This window comes from Paramisgurnus dabryanus, chromosome 11 (genome assembly GCF_030506205.2).
Source record: "Paramisgurnus dabryanus chromosome 11, PD_genome_1.1, whole genome shotgun sequence".
Lineage (NCBI taxonomy): Eukaryota > Metazoa > Chordata > Actinopteri > Cypriniformes > Cobitidae > Paramisgurnus > Paramisgurnus dabryanus.
In genome coordinates this window covers 5192417-5213190 of record NC_133347.1, presented here as the reverse complement: position 1 = coordinate 5213190, position 20774 = coordinate 5192417, and the positions used below count along the sequence as shown (strand labels likewise).

The following is a 20774-nucleotide window of genomic DNA, read 5'->3' as shown; positions in this document are numbered from 1 at the left end:
TTTGTGTATCTGTTTGTGTGTTACAGGAGTGTTTCACACCTTTCATAAACGGCAGTTTCTTCGAGCACGACGGGCAGCCATACTGTGAGGTGCATTATCACGCCCGCCGTGGATCGCTGTGTTCCGGCTGTCAGAAACCCATCACCGGTCGCTGCATCACAGCTATGGGCAAGAAGTTTCACCCCGAGCATTTCGTCTGTGCCTTCTGCCTGAAGCAGCTGAACAAGGGAACCTTCAAAGAGCAGAACGACAAACCCTACTGCCAGGGCTGCTTCATCAAGCTCTTCAGCTAGAATCACAAATATGTGTGTGTGTTTGTTTGTGTGTGTGGTGCTTTAGAAAGCACAGTGTGTATGTTGTATTGTTTGAGTCTGTATATGTGTGGTGTTCAGGTTGAACGGGTGTCTGACTCTTGGCATTTGCAGGTGGCTTTGCTGGTCAGGTTGTTTTTGAAAGGTATTCGAGAAATGATCAGGTAGAGATTTTCAGTAAGTCTGTGAAAATGAGTATTGCTCACTGGTTGAGCTGGAGAGAAACTGACTGGTTAGTGGAGAGATAAAAAGTGAGGATGATGAGAGATGTGTGGAGAACACAATCAGTGAAATAATATAGACTGAAACTGGACCTTATATTGAATTTCACAGAGAAATATCCGTGTCATATTTCTCCCAAAACCCAAAAGAAAAAACATAATTCTATAAAGGCAGTAAACCTTATGGGCTCTTGTGTGCCTTGTTTTGTATTACAAATGACACAAAGTATACCAAAAGTTTAGATTTGCATACAATAACATGAAATTTCTAGTCAGTGTTAGTAAAATTCTTCATCGTAAAGCTCGTGTTGACTCCTGTGCAGTCAACATGCAGTCTCTCTCTGTTTGAAATCTGATATATGTACAGTAACTTCAAATGACAAGCTGACTTACAGCTGCCATCTGGAACCATGTAGCTCTCAATATTTCTGTACTGTTCGTCAAACAGGTCAAAATTATATTTTATTAAAGGAATATTCTGGTATAACTTGGAGCATTATGGATGGCAAATGCGTACAATCACATTATTTTGAAAGAATAAATAAAACATTTAAACATGAAGTATGAGGTAAGTGTGTCAGTATCAAAGAGATTGTGCATGTTATAAGTAATGGCCCTGCCATACAGAATCAAAAATTACAAAACTGAGAGATGAGTTAAATTATAGGCAGTACTTCAAAGATGCTGTCAGTAAAGTTTCACTTTATTTAACCCGAAACTCCCTTAACCAGCCAACTGTAATGTTGCAAATTACTGTATTTTGACATTTTTATGTTTAAGCCAGTTCTTCTCAAAATAACCACTGATAAGTACACGGTTAACCCAGATATTGTCTTTACTTAAAAAAATCATGTAAACATCACTTAATATTTTGAGTTTTGGACAAATTATTTTGTTCATTTAACTTTTAAGCATATAACACTGCAAAATAATATCAAGAAAAAATCTTAGTTTTCAGTAAAAATATCTAAAAATTCTTAAATTAAGATGCTTTTTCTTGATGAGCAAAATGGCCTAAGAAAATAAGTCTGGTATTTAGACCAAAAATATACAATGTAAGTGATTTTGTGCATAAAACAAGCAAAACAAATCTGCAAATTTTTCTTGAATTTAGTGTTTAAGAAAAATGTTCAAGATTTTTTTTGCTTACCCCATTGGCAGTTTAAATTTTTTTTTTTTTTGCTTGTTTTATGCACAAAATCGCTTAGATTTGATATTTTTGGTATAAAAACTAGACTTATTTTCTTGGGTCGTTTTGCTCATCAAGAAAAAGCATCTTAATTTAAGAATTTTTAGATATTTTTACTGAAAACAAGACAAAAATACTAAGATTTTTTTCTTGAAAATCATTTTTTGCAGTGCATATATTAAACGAAAACATTCATGTGAAATGAACTAAAATTTACCAGTACATGTTTTAAGGAATATCCATGATTTTAGTATTTTGATTATGCTTTTTCAAGTATTATTATTTTTTTTTAAGTAAATTGAACTATTCTGGGTTTACAGTGTAACTCTCCAATTCATTGATGTGATATTGATTATCTTCATAGCTGTGACAATATTGTGCAATTTTCAGCCCTTAAATACAGTAAAGGATTGGTTTTGCATTCTCTGAGACAATATTGGAACTGCTGTATTATTATTTACTATAGTATACTAATATTTTTTTTCTCTTAGTAATCTATTTTGCATGAAAGTCTTAAGTGTCTGTCATTTAAAAGGGCGAGTTTTGAAAACTTGCTATGTTGTTGCAGAAGGTTGAATTGCAGGTGCAGACTTTCTCCTGTTTATAAAAAAAAAACGTGTTGTCACTGGAATAAGTCATTTCAGATCAAGAGTTTTGAAGATATGATCTGTAATGCAAATGGGATTTACTCGCTGTATTAAACAAATATAATCCATATGATCTTTTCACCAGCAAGTGTTTATTATATGAAAGCTTTTCTATGATCCAATGTGCCAGAGACCCTGTAAATGTATTTTTTTTTCTCATCTGCTGTTTTGAGAACACTACTTTGAAAGTAGAGTATAATTTTTTTTTCATTTGTTTTAATAAATTCACTTTGAATATGTTTTCTTGGATGACTGTAATAATCTGTCCTCGCTCCCAAATGCTTTGTGCCAAAAGAAATTCAGTGGAACATGGGGACGTATTAAATCTTCATCTGTTTTAATCACACATTTACACTGGTTGATTGTTTTGCCTTATAGTTTATCTTGAGATGTTTTATCATAAAAAATATATATAAAACTTTTTTCTCTATTTCTGTTCATGAATAATTATTTCGCTTTTACTTGATACATATACAACACAATTTACCCAATGTGAAACGGCTTTGCATATTTTAATTTTTTTTTTCTGTAACACTATCACATGTTGTTCTGTGAGTCTTGGTTACTGTTTCAATTCATGGCGATATATCGAAATAAATCTGTTTTTACGCACTGAATATTTTATTCTGGATGTGTTTTTTTTTTTACTTCGGACAATGTCATTGTCAATGGCTTTACCTATCTGACTGACAATAGGGGAATTGTATGGTATGTAAAATAAAAATGAATTATTATACAGTAATCGCAAACGACAGCGATTGGTCCATTTAGACCAATCGATGAGAAAAGTAACATGACGTGTTACTTAATAAAAATATACATCTAATAAATGACACGCGGACGCCTTATAGTATTACATTAAAATAAACATTGAGGTAAAATAGCAAACTTATTATCTACATCGAATCAAGACAATTATGTCTATAAAATAAAGCGTGTGACCGCATCCTAACAGAGAGCACGCGCCCTCTTCAGGCGCTCAAGGGAAACATGTGACTGCGGGCGGTAAGGACCCGGAAGTGACGTCATTGGCTCTTTTCAGATCGAGGCCGGCAAGATGGCGGCGGACACGCAGGTTAGTGTGCGTTGGTTGATTGGCGTATAAACATTTAAACACAAACTTTTCCTCAGTATCTCTTCAACTTTAAAATATTTTTCAAAGGCGGTAGCGTGTAGTGTGCACGCGCTTGACATTCATTCTCATTTAAAGGCGCCCTGTGTGTGTTAATGCGTAAATGTGTTAATAATGTGCAGTAATAGTGGCAAACGGATTAATTATGTGAAAAATATCACAATAAATCGTTTGTTATGGTTGTGCCGTTGTTTGATCCGCGTGTGGTCCGGGTTATTTTGTGTGCGCAACCCACTTATGTTGTTTCACTTAACACATTCACTGCAGTCACCAATAAATAAAGTATAGAAACGTGCCATCACATTCATTACTTATTTTTCGGACGTGTTTCGTAGCAATGTGGCTTATAAGCAGAGTACTTTAAGTAAGCCATGTAAATAGTACTGTCATTCAGTATCATGGTGTATGTGTATGATATTACAATCTGATGGTTCTCTCTCTTTTTTTAAGGGGCAGGTTTCAGACACACTGAAGAGGTTTGCTGTGAAAGTCACGACATCCAGCGTTAAAGAGCGCAAAGAAGTTCTTAAAGAATTGAAGGAATGTGTTAAAGGAAAAGGTGAATTGAACAACAAAGTTAGGCTATATCATTGTGTTTTGTGTCCATTTGATGTCCTGTTTTTAAATGACACATTTTTATTGTTTTAGATCTTCCTGAGCCGGCCATTAAAGGCTTGTGCAAACTCTTCTATCTCACCCTGCATAGATACAGGTGAGTAACAGCAGTTTGCATCTTCTGTCCATCTCAGTCTGTACTTTGGATAAATGTGGATTTAATTTATCTCCTCAGGGATGCTGCGTCCCGACGAGCTTTGCTCTCGGTCATCGAGGTACTGGTCCAGTCGCAGCCTGATGCCATAGCAACCAACCTTCCACCTGGCCTGCTGAGTTGTGGGGTGGTCAGTCGGGGGGTAATGCCTGGGTGAGTAATGCTAACGGTCATCCAGTTCTCAGATGTTAACTGACCAGAGCTCTGAACGGATACAACATCGTATGTTTAACATATCTGCAGAAAGAGCACAGCATCAGGGGCCTGCTGCGCCCTTCCCTGGACCTGTTTGATAGTTCGGACTGTCTTTCCCACCCCAGACAGAAGAGAAGGTTCCAGCTGGAAAAAACTGGCATGTCATCTTTATCAATTGGTTTATTTTATTTGTATTGTGTGCCTCATCACTTTCTTCTAAAATCACACCCATATGCAGCTTAAAAATAATATATTCACATATTTGTAAGCAATATTTGTTTCCTCCAATCAGGTTGAAGTTCAGAGTTTGCTGCTTGCAGAGGCAGTGGGTGGTGCTTCAAAGAATGCTCTCAAGTCGATCGTTAAACGCTTTTACAAACTATGGAAAGAGGTACATCAGAATTTGCCTCAAATATATCTTTCTCTATAATCTTATTGTAAAGTTTGCACTGCAATTTATTTTTGGTTCAAAATCAAGTCTCTCTCTTTTTGTGAAGACACCTGGCCTGGTGGATCAATACATGAGCAGTTTGCTTAGTTTGGATCAAAACTGCGTCTCTCTGCCTCTCTTGGCCTTGTGTGTGGATTTCTGCACGGCGCAGAAAGACATCAACACCATCAACAAACACAAGGTGATGAACCAAACTCCTGGAGGATGTTGGATTGGTCTAATGAACTTGTCTGTTGTGTTTACACTGACTGATGTTCCTGCTCTTGTAGGCGGCATTGTTGGATCTGTACATGAAGACTGTTCTCATGAGCAAGACCAGACCGCTTCAGCACATCCTGGTGAGAAGCTTTTCGGATTTCCTGTGTTGAATACAAAAAAATTTTGTATGTTGAGAGATAATAAAACATGTTTTTCTGTTTTAGGAGAAGAGTAATTCGATTCTGCGTCATGTGTCTCATTCGGAGTTTAAGGAGCATCTGCTGCCTACATTACAGAAAGCTCTTCTGCGCAGTCCTGAGAACTCCATGCAGAGTCAGTGTCGCACGCTTTCACTCTTTGAAATCCTGTTTAACTTATCACTGTTTAACCCATCTAATTTTTTGTCATATTTGTCTTCAGCAATTTCCTCCATGTTGGCGTCTCTCACTCTTGATCTCAGTCAGTACTCGCTGGACATCGGGAAGGGCATTGCTAGTGAGTTCACATCATTCTTGGTTCGCGCCGTTGTGTGTTTTGAGGTGCTGTGTGCAGGTGTAATAAGGTGTTTTGGCTGGACGATATGGACAACATGTCTATCACAGTAACGCGCTTAGAAAAGAAGAAGCGCCTTGACACACGTTTAATGGCTATGTAATGGGAAGCTGTCATGTATATCGGAAATGTGTTTAGAAACCATATTACTGTATTTGTGCCTTTCAGGTCAGCTGAAAGCAAACAATCAAGAGCTGATGGAGAAATCTGTTGAAGCTCTGGAGAATCTGGCTAAGCAGTGCAGTGATGCCAGCGCAGTCCAAGATTTGGTCAAACATCTCTTCAGCATCCTTGGAGGTAACTGAATATATAAAACATATAAAACTTAAAGGAATATTCCATTTTCTTAAAAGAAAAATCCAGATAATTTACTCACCACCATGTCATCCAAAATGTTGATGTCTTCTTTGTATAGTCGAGAAAAAATTATGTTTTTTGAGGAAAACATTGCAGGATTTTTCTCATTTTAATGGACTTTAATAGAGCCCAACATTTAATACTTAACTCAACACTTAACAGTTTTTTCAACGGAGTTTCAAAGGACTCTAAACGATCCCAAACGAGGCATAAGGGTCTTATCTAGCAAAACGACAATAAAAATAACAAATATACACTTTTAAAGCACAACTTCTCATCTAAATCCGGTCCAGCGTGACCTAACGTAAATGCGTAGTGACGTAGGGAGGTCACGTGTTACATATATAAAACGCACATTTGCGGACCATTGTAAACAATAAACTGACACAAAGACATTAATTTGTATCAGTTGACATACAACAACGTAGGAACGGTCCTCGTTCTCAACACTTGTAAACACTGGGGCGGAGTTTCTCGTTCGTCCTCTGTGACGTCATGACGTATTGCGTGGGGTCACGTTGGCACATCACCACCGGATTTAAACGAGAAGTTGTGCTTTAAAAGTGTATATTTGTTATTTTTAATCGTTTTGCTAGATAAGACCCTTATGCCTCGTTTGGGATCATTTAGAGTCCTTTGAAACTCCGTTGAAAAAAACTGTTAAGTGTTGAGTTAAGTGTTAAATGTTGGGCTCTATTAAAGTCCATTAAAATGAGAAAAATCCTGCAATGTTTTCCTCAAAAAACATAATTTCTTCTCGACTGAACATAGAAAGACATCAACATTTTGGATGACATGGTGGTGAGTAAATTATCTGGATTTTTCTTTTAAGAAAATGGAATATTCCTTTAAGTTTTATATGTATGTAGGGGTTGGGGGTCAGAGCAGAACATTGCCAAGCGTGAATTATTGCCAAAGAAATATTTCACGTCAAGTCAAGTGTTATACCGTTAATTTGTTATGCTGTTGTGGCCGAAACTTATTGAAAGTTGCTGAAGCAAATCCTGTCAGCCCAGGGTGCGTTGCTATTCATAAAATAATTTTTATAAAGTTATGATTTTGTGTCACAGGTTCAGAAGGAAAGCTCACAGTTGTTGGCCAGAAGATGAGCGTTCTCTCAGGTGAACGTCCTATCTTATCTTGCCTGTCTTTATTGTCTGAGTACTTTAAGTCACAGTGGCTGTCTGTGTGTGTTTGTATTAGGAATCAGAAGTTGCAGTCATCACGCTGTTTCCGGTTCATCCTCTCAGTCTTTGAGCTGTAGCGTGACTGTGATGTTCATACCATACCTGCAGCAGGAAGGTGGGAAGCAGTTCTCCTTAGAAGGCCATTTGGATTGATGTTGATGTCTAATTGACACCTATTTCTCTCTTCTGTAGTTCACGAGGGCACACTGGTGCACGCAGTGTCTGTATTGTCTCAGTGGACGGCTCGTTTGACTGTGGACGTCCCATCTGAACTAAAAGAATGGTTTAAAAAAGCTTTCACGCTCAAAACGTCCACATCTGCCGTACGCCATGCGTACCTGCAGGCCATGATTGGTGCTTTCAAAGGTCAGTCAGATCAATTTCCACTTATGCTGTCTAAAAATACCCGACTGCTACTGTTTTCTTACCGCGTTGATCTGTCATCTCTGTAGGTGACACACTCAGTCAGGCTGTTGAGTTTCTCCCCCTCCTTATACAAACTGTGGAGAAAGCTTCCGCTCAGAGTACCCAGCATGCACTGCTCTCAGAGGCCGTGGCTGCCGCCGTGCTCCTTTCTCGTCTCTCTGTGCTCGACTCTGTGCCTGGTGAGTGTTTACACGACTTTGTCACTTATCTCCTCCTGTATCTCACGCTGATGATCTCGTTCACGGTGTCTCTTGTGTTTAGAAGCAAAGCTGGCGTCCTTTTGGACTCTGATTCTGGATGAGAAGAAACCTCTCTTAACCACCGAGAAGTTTCTATCACAGGCTAGCGAAGAAGGTACGCCATGACACGATCTTTGAACCTCTGTGCTGGTTACAGTATATGTGATGTTAAATAAAATCTGTGCTGTGTTACTTGGCCCACAGCTCTCTGCACGATCCTGCTGCTGTGTGAGAGACTGTTCCTGGATCAGCCACAGAGACTCAACAACAGCAAAGCTCAGTGAGTCAACAGTATAAAGCTGCAAAACAATTAATCGCGTCTGATACATGTGTGCATGCATACTTGTATATACACGCACACATACATTCACCTAAAGGATTATTAGGAACACCTGTTCAAAATCTTTTGACAGCCCTAATAAAAATCATTTTAATGTTCTCCTCAGAATGTATCATCAGGCCACAGTGACAGCGCTTTTGTCGCGTCTTTGGCGTGTACGAAAACGTGCTCAACAGACCGTAAAGAAACTCCTCTCCTCACTGGGCGGCTCCAGCCTGGCCCACGGCCTTCTGGGAGAACTGCGTGTGGTCATCAACAAACACAAGGTAGACCTCGAAGACGAAAGAATATTGATTTTACTTAATTGATCGTGTTTTGATTCTTGCCTCTTTTTTTGACAGATTCTGCCGTTAGATGTTCTTCAGACCGAAACTGGTGAGCTGACTGAGATCGGACGCTCGTATGTGGCACCGCGGTCTTTACTGGATGCCCTGAGCGCGATCTGCTCTGTAGCGACCCAGTGGAGCGACCCAGCAGAGGCTGAGAAACTGGCTCTTGATATTCTCATCGTTACCCATCATCCCTCTGTTGGTCCGTCTGCATTTATTTGTATATTGCATAACCCACATGAGGATGAAATGTACATTTACGATGAGATTTGCTCTGCAGATTCTTGAATATTTTTGTGTTGATTTTTTTTCTCAGTCACCGTGAGGTCTGAGGCGTGGCCATATCTCCTCTCCAAAATGAAGATAGATCCTGCTTATTTTATTGACAAACACCTGGATATCATCTTGCCTCGCCTGCTGGAGGCAAACGCAGACAATCAGGTCCGTTTGGCATGGTAGCACACAGCTGATTGTAATTATTGACTTCCATAGTAGGAATCAAATATTATGGAAGTATTGTGATAAATGATTAAGAAAATATTTTGATAAATGATAATAATCACACAGTTGACGGTATCCATCGTATTTGTCTTTCCTACTGTAGGAGTCAATGTTACAATCAGCTTATCATCATTCATCAAAATATCTTCGTTTGTGTTCATCAGAAAAAAGAAATTCATACCGGTTTAAAACAACATCATGAGGATATATTGAAAATTTTTGGGTGAACTATCCCTTTAATATTCTCTGTTTCTTCTTAGGCTGTTCAGAACGCTGTTGGCTCTCTGTCGGTTCTGTCCCCCACTAAACTACTTCCACGTGTTATGGATCATGTGACCCAGCGTTTGTCCAATCCAGCGCTGAGTCAAGTAACGCGTCAGGAATATGCAATCATGCAAACGCCCGAGGGTGAACTCTATGATAAGAGCATCATAATGAGGTAAAGCGTCACAAATCTTACAGCATGACGGAGAGACTTTACAGATGTGCTGTCTCCTCCCGGTGTTTAGCGTGTGTTGCTTTCTTGTGTTATCAGCGCACAACAGGAGAGCACAAAGAAAGGCAACATAAAGCGAGAGAATAAGGCTTATTCCTATAAAGAGCAGATCATCGAGCTGGAGCTACAGGAGGTGAGAGAGCACACAACATCTACTGTGATCAATGAGATTAAAGGATTTATTCACTTTCATTAAAAAATCTTGATAATTTACTCACTCTCCATGTCATCCAATATGTTCATGTCGGAGTCCTTTGAAGCTGCATTGAAACTGTAAACTGTTAAGGTTCACTAAAGTCCTGGAATGTTTTCCTTAAAAAGGACATTCACAAGACTTTTTTTTAAGATGTGTCCTTTAACATGCAAATGAGCTGATATCTGCACTAAATGGTAGTGCCATAGTTGGATAATGCATATTAAGGGCCGGCAGGGTTTGTGAATCAGGGCTGAAAAATTCAAGGCCCTGGTAAGTTTTTTAAAATATACATACATGGATACAAAGTGCTTGAATCTATTTTATGCAAGAAGTTTTCTGGAAAAAAATCCATATTATTCCCTGTGTAGTGTAGGATAATATCTTAAAACTTCTAGACTTTTTAGGCACATGTGTTAAACTGTTCGCTTTAAATGCTTATATCTTCTGTATGCGAATGTTGATTCATACCAAAATGCTTTTTTGCATAGTTGTGTTTGACAAATGAAAACATCTCGGGTTAAGTATGTAACTGTTGTTCCCTGAGAAGGGAACGAGACGCTGCGTCTCCCTTGCAATACTTCCCTGTAATGCCGTCTTTGGCTATATTTCAGATAGCGATATACTTCCTGGCTCCCGCGTCACCCTGTCTTTGTCGTTAAGCTTCACCATTGGTTGAATTTGATATACACATTCAGACGCACTTACCCCTAGAGTGACGAAAGTAAATGTATCTTAAAACGTAACACGATGTAACCTTGCTCTCACTTGAAATGTGTCCCCACATTAGGTCCTTTAATTTGAGGGTATTGGACCTGGAAAGTCCTTGAAAGGTCCTTGAATTTGAAGTTAACTAAGGTGTGGGAACCCTGGGCCGGCATTATCATAATAAGATCCCCTTCTGACATCACAAGGGGAGCCAAATTTCAATTACCAATTTTTTCACATGCTTGTAGAGAATAACTTACTAAAACTAAGTTACTGGGTTGATCTTTGTCACATTTGATTAGAATTATAGCACTTAAACATGGAAAAGTCAGATTTTCATGATATGTCCCCTTTAAAGGATTATTTCCCTTTCACAGAAAACATTTAAGTTTCTATGTTCTGTGTTGAGTAATGACGGTAAGTTTACTAGATTAAACATTATAGCACATTTACATGCTTATGTAGTTTTTAGGCCTTATTTTCAAGGGACTGAACACAAAGGGAGATTTTTTTTTTTTAGCAATTTTTGTAACCAAACCGTTTTTGAGCACCATTGACTTCCATAGTAGTATTTTTCCTACAGTGAAAGTCAATGGTGCTTCTGTTTCCTGCTTGAATACATATACCTTCATTTGTGTTCAGCAGAACAAAGACATTTATACAGGTTTGTAACATGAGGATGAGTAAATGATGACTCAATTTTGGGTGAACTACACCTTTAAGTAATTTTTAATATGTGTCATAAGGTGAAATGACTCCCGGTTGACCCCAATTGCGTTTTTGTCTTGTAGGAAATTAAGAAGAAGAAAGGCATCAAAGAGGAGGTTCAGCTGACCAGCAAACAGAGAGAGATGATGCAGAATCAGCTGGAGAAAGAGTCCAGCATCCGCAAGAGATTACAGGAGGTGAGAGGTCAAAAAATCACAGCCAGAAAAAAAAGCATTAATTATATCACGAGATGCATGTCTGTCTTGCTCCCTCTCTCTCTCTTATTATGAGACTTTCTTATTTCTAAAAAAATCTTAGGTAAAAGTGTAAACCTCTCTTTAACTTTATCCGTCTCTCTCTTTCTCTGTTAGTTGGATGTGGAGCTGCAATGTGCTGTCGGTCTGTTAGAAGCGGCTCTTGATCGCCGTCCGTCTCTGATCTGGATACATCTTCCGAGAGTTGTGCAGGTTCTCCTGCCGCTCCTGCAATCTCCTCTGGCTGCTGATCGAGTCAAACAGATGTTTTTGTACACTGGTGTTTGTCTGATGCCTAAAGAACTCAACTATTTGGGTATGTTTTCTGTTTACTGACATAATGACTGCTAGGGATGCACTGATACCACTTCTTGATACCAGAATCCTGATCTCGATCTGATACAACTGTATATTTCTTGAACAGTTTAATCAAAATCAAGAGAATTTCAAATGTGTAGAGTGATTATTGCTAAATCTGGTATAATTATAAATGTATTTAAAATGGTTTTCAAGTTATAACATTGTCAGATTTTTAACAAATGGTTAATCATGGCAGTGTTTGAAGGGACAGTTCACAGAAAAATGAAAACTCTGTCATCATTTAGTTATTCTCGAGTTGTTCCAAACCTGTAAAAAATGACTTGGTTCTGCAGAACCCAAAGAAAGATCATTTAAAGAAAGTTTGTAACACAGCAAATCTGGGACTCCATTGACTTTTATAGTAGGATAAAAATAATACTATAGGAGTGAATGGTGCCCCTGAATCTGTTTGGTTGGAAACATTCTTCAAAATATCTATCTTTGTATTCTGAAGAACAAAGTAATTTAGATTTCAATCAGTCTTGTTAAAAGCAAAAAAGGAACTGATCGGCCCCAATACCAATCCCAGGTATCGGATCTGTGTGTCCTTACTAATGACTAGTGTTTACTTGGATCATAATTTGTAGTAAGGCAGTGTTGGAGAACTTCCCTGTTTGTATCACACCACTTAGTTTTGAGGTTTTGGCAAATAGCATTTCTGAATACCCAGATTTTTTTCTGTTTATCTAGCGGTTCTTGTGGGCCAGGTAACCTTACGCCTGCTGAAGCCCGAGTGCGATTTAGATCCTGCATGGGCTCAAGAAGATCTGAACACCGCAACCCAGCGCACCATCTTACAGCTGTACACACAGACCGTACCTCAGAAAGAGGGGAAAACAGGTGAGTTCCAGACAATTACATACATCCACATTCTTCAGGGGTCCACTTGGATCCGAAAACCCGAGGTCTGACCTAAGACCGCAGCAGGCTTGGCTCTAAAAGTTTCACGTGTGCCTCGGACACAGGTCGGGCATAATATTAGCGGCATCGGGTCTCTTATAACTCAAAATAAATGAGTTATGAACTATCTCGCGTGTGTGAATCAAATCCTTTTCCAACCCGTCCTCTGTTTGCCAAGAGTGCTTGCAACATCGTGTGGCTGTCAACAGGGTTCCCACGGGTCCTTGAAATCCTTGAAAGTTTTTGAATCTGGGGGACATAATTTTAAGGCCCTGGGAAGTTTTTGAAAAAATACATATATAAATACAGGTCATTAAAAGTGCTTGGATCTATTTTATTTGAAGTTTTCTGAAAAAAATCCATATTATTCCCTGTGTAGTGTAGGATAATATCTTAAAACTTCTAGACTTTTTAAGCACACGTGCTAAACTGTTCACTTTAAATGCTTATATCTTCTGTATGCAAATGTTGATTCATACCAAAATGCTTTTTTGCATAGTTGTGTTTGACAAATGAAAACATCTCAGGTTACGTATGTAACTGTTGTTCCCTGAGAAGGGAACGAGACGCTGCGTCTCCCTTGCAATACTTCCTGCGTCCCTGTAACGCCGTCTTTAGCAATATTTCAGATAGCGATATACTTCCTGGCTCCCGCGTCACTCTGTCTTTGTCGTTAATCTCACCATTGGTTGAATTTGATATTCACATTCAGACACACTTACCCCTGGAGGCGTCCCCAAAGTGTCCTCAAAAGGGAACTGTAACAACGTATCTTAAAAGGTAACACGATGTAACCTTGCCCTCACTTGAAATGTGTCCCCACATTAAGTCCTTTAATTTGAGGGTATTGGACCTGGAAAGTCCTTGAAAGGTCCTTGAATTTGAAGTTACCTAAGGTGTGGGAACGCTGTGTCAATCAATTTTGAATGCACATTTTAGCGGTTACCTTGGTGGCGTCTGTAGATAACATAGGCGGGTGAAATTGGTTGCAAGGCCACCGAGGTTTTTTCTATTTGACTGGTGTATGCGGGGCTACACACACTTCGGTGCAGTTCACATTCGGGTACAGTCAAGTAAAAAAAATTGCCACGGAGTCGTTCTCTGGTCTAATTTTGTCGGGTTTGTCTAGGGTCAGGTCTTTCTTTAAAAAAAAAAATATTTATGCACCTCAGGTTTGGGAAAAAAATGATTCAGGTCGGGTACATTCTTAAAAATAAAAATAGAGTTGTGACGACATATTTAGTTTGTTACAAAAGAAACAAAAACAAAGCATTAAGGGGATCGCACACCGGCCGCGGCCGTTCTAAAAAAATCGAACACATTGTTTTTTATGAGTAAACGCACACCGGCGTCGCCAGGTGGCGCCTGTCCGTGCCGCCCAGCTGTGACTCAGGAAGTTGCTCAAATCCCTGTCGCGCCACTCACATAGTTTAACATTAAATAACATCATATTTGTCCCAAATCATTAACGATTAACATTGGCTGCTAACGTATATTTTGCATTTTGAAGTAGACGCTATCTGACGAGGCTTGCACTATTTAATGTGCACTTCCGGTTTACAATACCTCCGAGTTGTCCTAGACGCGACTCGGCGCGACGCTGAGCTGCGTGGCTGGTGTACAATCCCCTTTAGTATAGCGTGTTAGGAAAGGGGGTATAAAATGTGATGAAAACTGCAATATTTGTGTAGAATGATTTTCTAAAGTGTGTTTGTATTGTTTTTGTATTGTCGGGTCAGATGTCTGTGCCCTGTCGGCACCAGCGTTCTCCTTCTGTTTCCCGCTGCTGCAGGCTGTGTTGAGTCAGAGCAGTGGAAGCTCAGATGAGAGCGAGCAGATGATGACACACGCACTGCAGGTCATCAACACACACGCACAACTGCGAGCACAATCCGACGACGATACCCTTATAGACGAGGTACATATGTGTGATTTTAAGGTGTACATGTGATACTTTTGGACACTGCATGTTTTATAATCAATGTCATTTCCTGTTTGTTTAGAACGGTCCTGAACTGCTGCCCAGAGTTCATATGCTGCTGTTATTGACTAAAGTGATTGGCACATCCACACCCCGCCTTCAGGTACAGACTGTCACTTGACCACCAGCTGGTCTTTTTTAAGAGAGACGTATTTTGACGCTGTATGTGTGTTGTAGGTTTTGGCATCAAGCTGTCTGACTACTCTGTGTGCCAGCGCTGGAGGACAGGAGGGTTGTGCTCTCGCTGAACAGGATGAGATTGACGTTCTGCTGGATGCTTTACTCTCTCCATGTTTCTCAGTGAGAGACTCTGCACTTAGGGTCAGTTTCTCTCTCCATCTTCTCTTATCTTTACACTTTTGAACTCTGATTTAATGAGAGCCCTTTAACTCTTGTAGGGCCTGTTGGAGATGGAGTTGGCTTTACCCACTGATAGCACCGATCCCAACGGTCTGAAGGTCCTGAGGAGATTGTGGGTTGCCAAATTCGATGTGGAGGAGGAGAGTCGAATTCTAGCTGATAAGTGAGTCATGCACTAAATTTATACTAGGTCGATGTGGAATTACATTTCCAGAAACGTCCTGTGTATACTGATGCTTTCGGATACATCTGTAGTGGATGACTTCATAATAAGTCGGATAAGTGTATGCTTATTTCGGCTCTAAATAAAAAAGAAACATGCTGTTGTGTTAGATTTGTTTATATATCTTTTAAAACTTTGACAAATCTCAGAAGTGCTTATAGTCAGTTTTGTATTACCAGACTGTTATAAGCTTCCATGTTGTGACTCATGAGGTTTATGTAGGATTCCCACGGGTCATGGAATTTTTGGAATATAATGGAATTTTCGTCTATACCAGACATTAAATATTTTAAGTCATGAAATAACAGGGATTTTGTTTGTCACTTTTAAATTTTAGTTCAAAATGAATTCCATTTCCGGGTCCAAGCCTCCACTGATAAAGTGAAACTACAATCCAAACAGCCGTTTATTTCCATTGATTATTAATTTCATACATTTAAAGGGGACAGAGAATGAAAAACCATTTTTACCTTGTCTTTGTTGAATAATGGTAGTCTACCCGCATTCACGAACATACAAAAAGTGCTAAACATGCTAAACATCTCAGTCTCATAGAAATTCCTCTTTTAGAAATATCAGCCAGAAAACGGTCAAATCTGAAAAACTGATTCTTATGACATCACAGGCATCTCACTGCCCCTCCACTTTAAAATAATTGGCAACATTTTTTGAGTGGCAGCAAAGTCAGCCAATCAGTTATGAGATTGCAAGTTAAGCCAGTAGGGGGAGCCAAATAGGTGCAAAACCACTTGTTTAAAATCCCCCACCCTAATAGAGCTATCTGAGAGAGGTTTTTAGGAAGCTTCTAAGGCATAGCAGACCCAAACAAATTTTTTTTGTCTACATGTCACATCACAGAACAAGGATAAATACCCCGATCAATCATTCTATGTCACCTTTAAGCAAATTGTTTTATATTTTTTTTCTGTGTCAGACTCTGGCAAGCTTTGTGTTTGGAGCTTGTGTCTGATCTCTGTCCAATGCTGATCGAGGATGTCATTCATCACGAGGAGGTCGTGCGGTCCGCAGGTGCAGAAGCTCTTTCCAGTGCCATTAGCCAGTACCAGGACCAATCTGCAACGGTTTTGAGCCAGCTCATCGAGCTCTACCATCAGAAACTATTTGTAAGTATCGCATACACTGCAGATCGAGGATGGGCGCTAATCTTTCATGATGTTCAGGGAAATAAACATTTAAGTTTCATCTGTGAGAATGATGGCAGTTATGTTAACTCTCAGAAATCATTGTGATTGAATTGCTGTAATGTTTGTTATTGAATGTCCGCCATGTTTTTTTTGTGTGTGTTTGTCCAGAGGCCTCCTCCAGTTCTTGATGCTCTTGGACGCGTCATTTCTGAATCTCCACCTGACCAGTGGGAGGCCAGGTAAAATATACAGTGTTTCCAGATACAGAAATAGTTTTTCAGTTTTTTGTTTTTAGATTCTCGTGCTAAACAGTGCAATTTTTTATGGTTAACATAACACATAGTGTTTCTGCTAATCTCATATTAATCGTAAAGCCAGGGTCCATGATCTCTGAAAGCCAATGTTGACATTTGAAATCACCTAAACAAACACGCCCCTACCCCAATAGAATCTGTACCTTGTTTTGATAGACCCTCCTCACACATACGCAACCTAGAAAACGATGTCGGTTAGTAGACACGCCCCTTACTACTGATTGGCTACAAGTGGGTGATTCTCACGAAATTCAGACTTAGGTGTCCAGCCTCAGTTTTTTTCAAAAGCCCTTGAAGCCAATTTTTTTTGCACATATAAGATTAAGGTCTGAACTTACTAATACCATTATTTTTAGAGAATGAAAAAAATATTTCCTTTTTAGAATTATTTACGTTTTTTAGATTATCATTATCAAAAATAATCATTACCGCAACATGATATTACATTAAATATATGCATTTACCAACTCATGTTTCGGTAATGAGGACTAAAAGGTTTTCTAGGTACAATGACAAACTAAATTTCAACTTCTATCTGGAGAGAAAAAATAAAAACTGCTTACCTGGTAGCCATCTTGAGTGTCACAGTCAATTATGTCCCTTCAAACTATTTTTTTTTTTTGTTTTGTTGAAAATGTTAGTTCCTTGAGGGCTTAAATAATGATTGGAAATTGTTGCGGAGGATGAGAAAATTGGTCTTGGACACATTTATATTCCTTATTATTGTCTCTACATTTACCAATGATGACCAAATACCACACGTTTCTTTACTGTAAATGTTTATAGTATAACATGCACTGAAGCTTTTCCTTTTTTGGATTTTTTTAATGATAAATATTTCCATGTCAAAGAACCCATATCCAGTCATGGACACGTTGCATTAATGAAAATGTTCCCCTTAAATGTGGAAAAAACAACAAAATTGGTTTGTAAAAATGTAATTTGAAATCATGTGCAAAATAGTTTACTGTTTACTGTTTTTATCAAAATCTTTCATGACACCTCATAAGTCAAAATTTTGCCAGAATCACCCAAAGATTGCCAACAAAACGCAGACATTTGATTCGGTTTTACTTGGCGCCTGCAACTCATGACCCAGTTTTGACCGCCCCATTTCAACCAAATCCAGCTTTATACAAAAACACTTGCACAACTCTGCTGCTACCACATATAAACAAACTATATCCATTGTTCCCATAATGCTTGGTTCATTTAGAAGCTTAAATTTCCCTCACAAACAATAATACACTTCTCTGGTGACGTTGATTTTATGTCAGCTCTTGTCCATAATATACGGACTTCCACTATTAAGAAATAAAGAAATTGTTTACTTATGAATCTCTCGTGTTTGAAAAAACTTTCCGAAACTTGTATGAACCCTGGCAAAGCGCATACGACACTTTGATGCCTGCCGAAATTTTTTGTGATTTTTCACAAAATGCCTTCCAGGAAAATTTTCTTCTATAAATATCTAAACATAAAAATATATCAAATGAAAGAACAGACCCTCTGCTTTTTTTAACAAACAAACAAAACTGGAAAAAAAATCCATCCCATTTTAATTTGTTCTCTTTTTATAACATCTTAAATATGGGTAGGTTTTTTAAAAATACAAAATTTTGAGAAAAGCTGAAATACGTGCATTTATATAAAGGAATTTAGTTAGAGATCAGATTCAGAACGATGATCCAATGTTGTATCAAATGTCAGATGTTGTTAAATTAGTTTTTGCTGCTTATTTTAATAAATTGCTTGAGTGCCATCTAGTGGATAACAAAAACTCAAATACTAAAAGATGATTTGTTTCCTCTCTCAAAAGGAACTTACTGCGATTGTAAGTAATGTGTTTCCTGTCTTTACAGATGTGGCATTGCTCTGGCTCTCAACAAACTGGCCCAGTATCTGTATGAGGGTCAGGTGACACCTCTCTTCTTGTTTTTTGTGCCGGATGCTCTTAATGACAGACACCCGGATGTGCGTCGCTGCATGCTGGATGCTGCTCTTTCTGCCCTTAACACACACGGCAAGGTACCTCCCTCACCTTCATAGCGATGCCTTCATGATGCTTCTCAGATGTTCCTCACAGTTTTCTTCAGCATGGGTGATGATGTTTTAATTTTGTCCTGCAGGACCAAGTGAGCTCTCTGCTGCCCGTGTTTGAGGAGTTCCTAAAGAACGCTCCGCAGGACGCCAGCTACGACGCCGTGCGACAGAGCGTCGTCATCCTTATGGGTTCACTGGCCAAACATCTGGACAAGAGTGACCCGAAAGTTAAACCAATCGTGGCCAAGCTGATCACAGCCCTCTCTACGCCCTCACAACAGGTAAGATCCTCTTTACAATGTTGAGCCCATTTAACCTCTTCAACCCTGAGGACCCTGTCCCGGGTCCAAAATTTCGTATTTTGACTTAATATAAAAGATTCTTTTAATCTTTAATGCTCCGTCATGGACCCCAGTAACACATATGAGATACTGTTTGAAAGCTTAGAGTCTCTACTTTCTGCAGATACGAATCACTTTGACATATCTTTTACTGTAAGAAAGTTATTTACACTTAATTTACACTATCACCCCCCCAATATTTTTTGATATCATATAATATTCACATATTTCATATTTTTCAAAAATGACAAACATGGGCAAGTCTTATATCAAATGAAAGCTCTCACTCTCAGGAATAAGGCTACAGTGTTATTTTTGTTCTATTATCAACACATATCCAACAATCATCGAATGAATAATAAGGTAAAAAATGGTCTTTTGTAAACATATGTGAAACTTGAGTGTGAACTGCCTCAGATAGCACATATAGCCACAAATGATACATCATCTTTTATTTTAGGTCCTTCTCTAAACAATGAGTCCATTCACAGCATTTTCTTTGGTTGTTTGCATAATTAATCCCTAGCTTTTTATTATATGTGCAAAACAAAAAATTAATATTTTTATGAAAAATGTATTTCCGCACCCTTCAGTAAAATAAGAATATCTTTTGAATGCGACATGATAAAGAGTTCATTCTTTTTTTGGGTGTTTACTGTCTGCTGCTGCTAACAACCAGAACTGTCTGCAGTCTGCTAGAGCACCCAGAACCAGAGTTATACACTATCAAAGACAGTATTTACAACATAAAAAGGAAAATTTTGTGTTTTATCATATGAAAAACAACATAAATAACAATATTTGTCACAAACAGCAGCTTTTTATGTAACTTCAAAGGGTTTTCTTTAAAATGATATAAAGAAATTGCATTTATTCCACTGTATGTGGTTATGGGGGCACTTCAAATGTTTTTTGGCAGAAATTGTACACCATAAGCGTATTATTCCTCCCATCAGTTGGAGTAAAATAACTTTTGCATATATTATGATAGAGAAAAAATTCCTTTTTCCTCTATAAGCTGACAATTGCTGGAATCAAACAAAACTGTCTGCAGGGACCTGAGATACCCAGGGCCAGAGTAATATACTTTCAAATAAAAACTTTAGAAAAAAAACATAAAAAGCGCCTATTTATTTTTGTGTTTATTAGAGGCCTGACATCACATACAACCATGTTTAGCACTTTCAACAGTGTTTTATGTAATTTCAAAGGGTTTCCTGTAAAATGATACCAAACTTTTGTATGTAAACCTCTGCATGTGGGTATGGGAAGCTTTTGAAATTGGGTAGGCCAAATCCAGGCGAAAATCCCCAAAATAGCTTCAGGGTGGAAGAAGTTAACCACTTTTCATGCAGAATACAGACGCAAATAAAATTAAAGACCACTACAGTCATCATTTATATTTCTTGGAGACATGTTTGTTAATTAATTCTGTCTGTTTTGATCTCCACAGGTTCAAGAGTCAGTGGCGGGCTGTCTGCCTCCGCTGGTTCCTGCTATAAAGGAGGACGCTGGTGGGATGGTGAAGAAACTCCTTCAGCTCCTGCTGGAGAGCGATAAATATGCCGAGCGGAAGGGTGCGGCTTATGGTTTGGCCGGCCTGGTGAAAGGTCTGGGTATCTTGTCCCTCAAACAGCAGGATATCATGACCACACTGACCGATGCCATTCAGGACAAGAAAAACTCCAGACGCAGAGAAGGTAA

General features: G+C 38.8%; 2 protein-coding genes across 3 annotated transcripts in view; both read left to right on the top strand.

The window, feature by feature from the left end:
- Positions 1-2985, top strand: part of pxnb (paxillin b) — a 34754-nt gene extending 31769 nt beyond the window's left edge. For both annotated transcript variants that reach the window (XM_065248280.2, XM_065248281.2), the window contains one exon: positions 27-2985. In XM_065248280.2, coding sequence (XP_065104352.1) covers positions 27-293 — 267 coding nt within the window. In that variant the 3' untranslated portion in view covers positions 294-2985. The remainder of the gene's footprint in view (positions 1-26) is intronic.
- A 420-nt stretch (positions 2986-3405) lies between these two features.
- The window catches only part of gcn1 (GCN1 activator of EIF2AK4), a 41077-nt gene continuing 23708 nt past the window's right edge, over positions 3406-20774 (top strand). Inside the window, exons 1-34 of the mRNA XM_065248279.1 lie at positions 3406-3443; positions 3951-4059; positions 4149-4212; positions 4291-4422; positions 4513-4621; positions 4757-4855; positions 4962-5096; positions 5185-5253; positions 5338-5446; positions 5534-5608; positions 5834-5962; positions 7093-7143; positions 7226-7324; positions 7402-7575; positions 7662-7814; positions 7897-7989; positions 8079-8154; positions 8321-8480; positions 8556-8745; positions 8860-8984; positions 9305-9483; positions 9580-9673; positions 11233-11346; positions 11521-11719; positions 12454-12603; positions 14403-14581; positions 14667-14747; positions 14822-14965; positions 15043-15167; positions 16162-16351; positions 16541-16611; positions 18549-18714; positions 18816-19010; positions 20524-20770. Of these exons, the coding sequence (XP_065104351.1) occupies positions 3426-3443; positions 3951-4059; positions 4149-4212; positions 4291-4422; positions 4513-4621; positions 4757-4855; positions 4962-5096; positions 5185-5253; positions 5338-5446; positions 5534-5608; positions 5834-5962; positions 7093-7143; positions 7226-7324; positions 7402-7575; positions 7662-7814; positions 7897-7989; positions 8079-8154; positions 8321-8480; positions 8556-8745; positions 8860-8984; positions 9305-9483; positions 9580-9673; positions 11233-11346; positions 11521-11719; positions 12454-12603; positions 14403-14581; positions 14667-14747; positions 14822-14965; positions 15043-15167; positions 16162-16351; positions 16541-16611; positions 18549-18714; positions 18816-19010; positions 20524-20770 (4303 nt within the window). The 5' untranslated portion in view covers positions 3406-3425. The remainder of the gene's footprint in view (positions 3444-3950; positions 4060-4148; positions 4213-4290; positions 4423-4512; positions 4622-4756; positions 4856-4961; positions 5097-5184; positions 5254-5337; positions 5447-5533; positions 5609-5833; positions 5963-7092; positions 7144-7225; positions 7325-7401; positions 7576-7661; positions 7815-7896; positions 7990-8078; positions 8155-8320; positions 8481-8555; positions 8746-8859; positions 8985-9304; positions 9484-9579; positions 9674-11232; positions 11347-11520; positions 11720-12453; positions 12604-14402; positions 14582-14666; positions 14748-14821; positions 14966-15042; positions 15168-16161; positions 16352-16540; positions 16612-18548; positions 18715-18815; positions 19011-20523; positions 20771-20774) is intronic.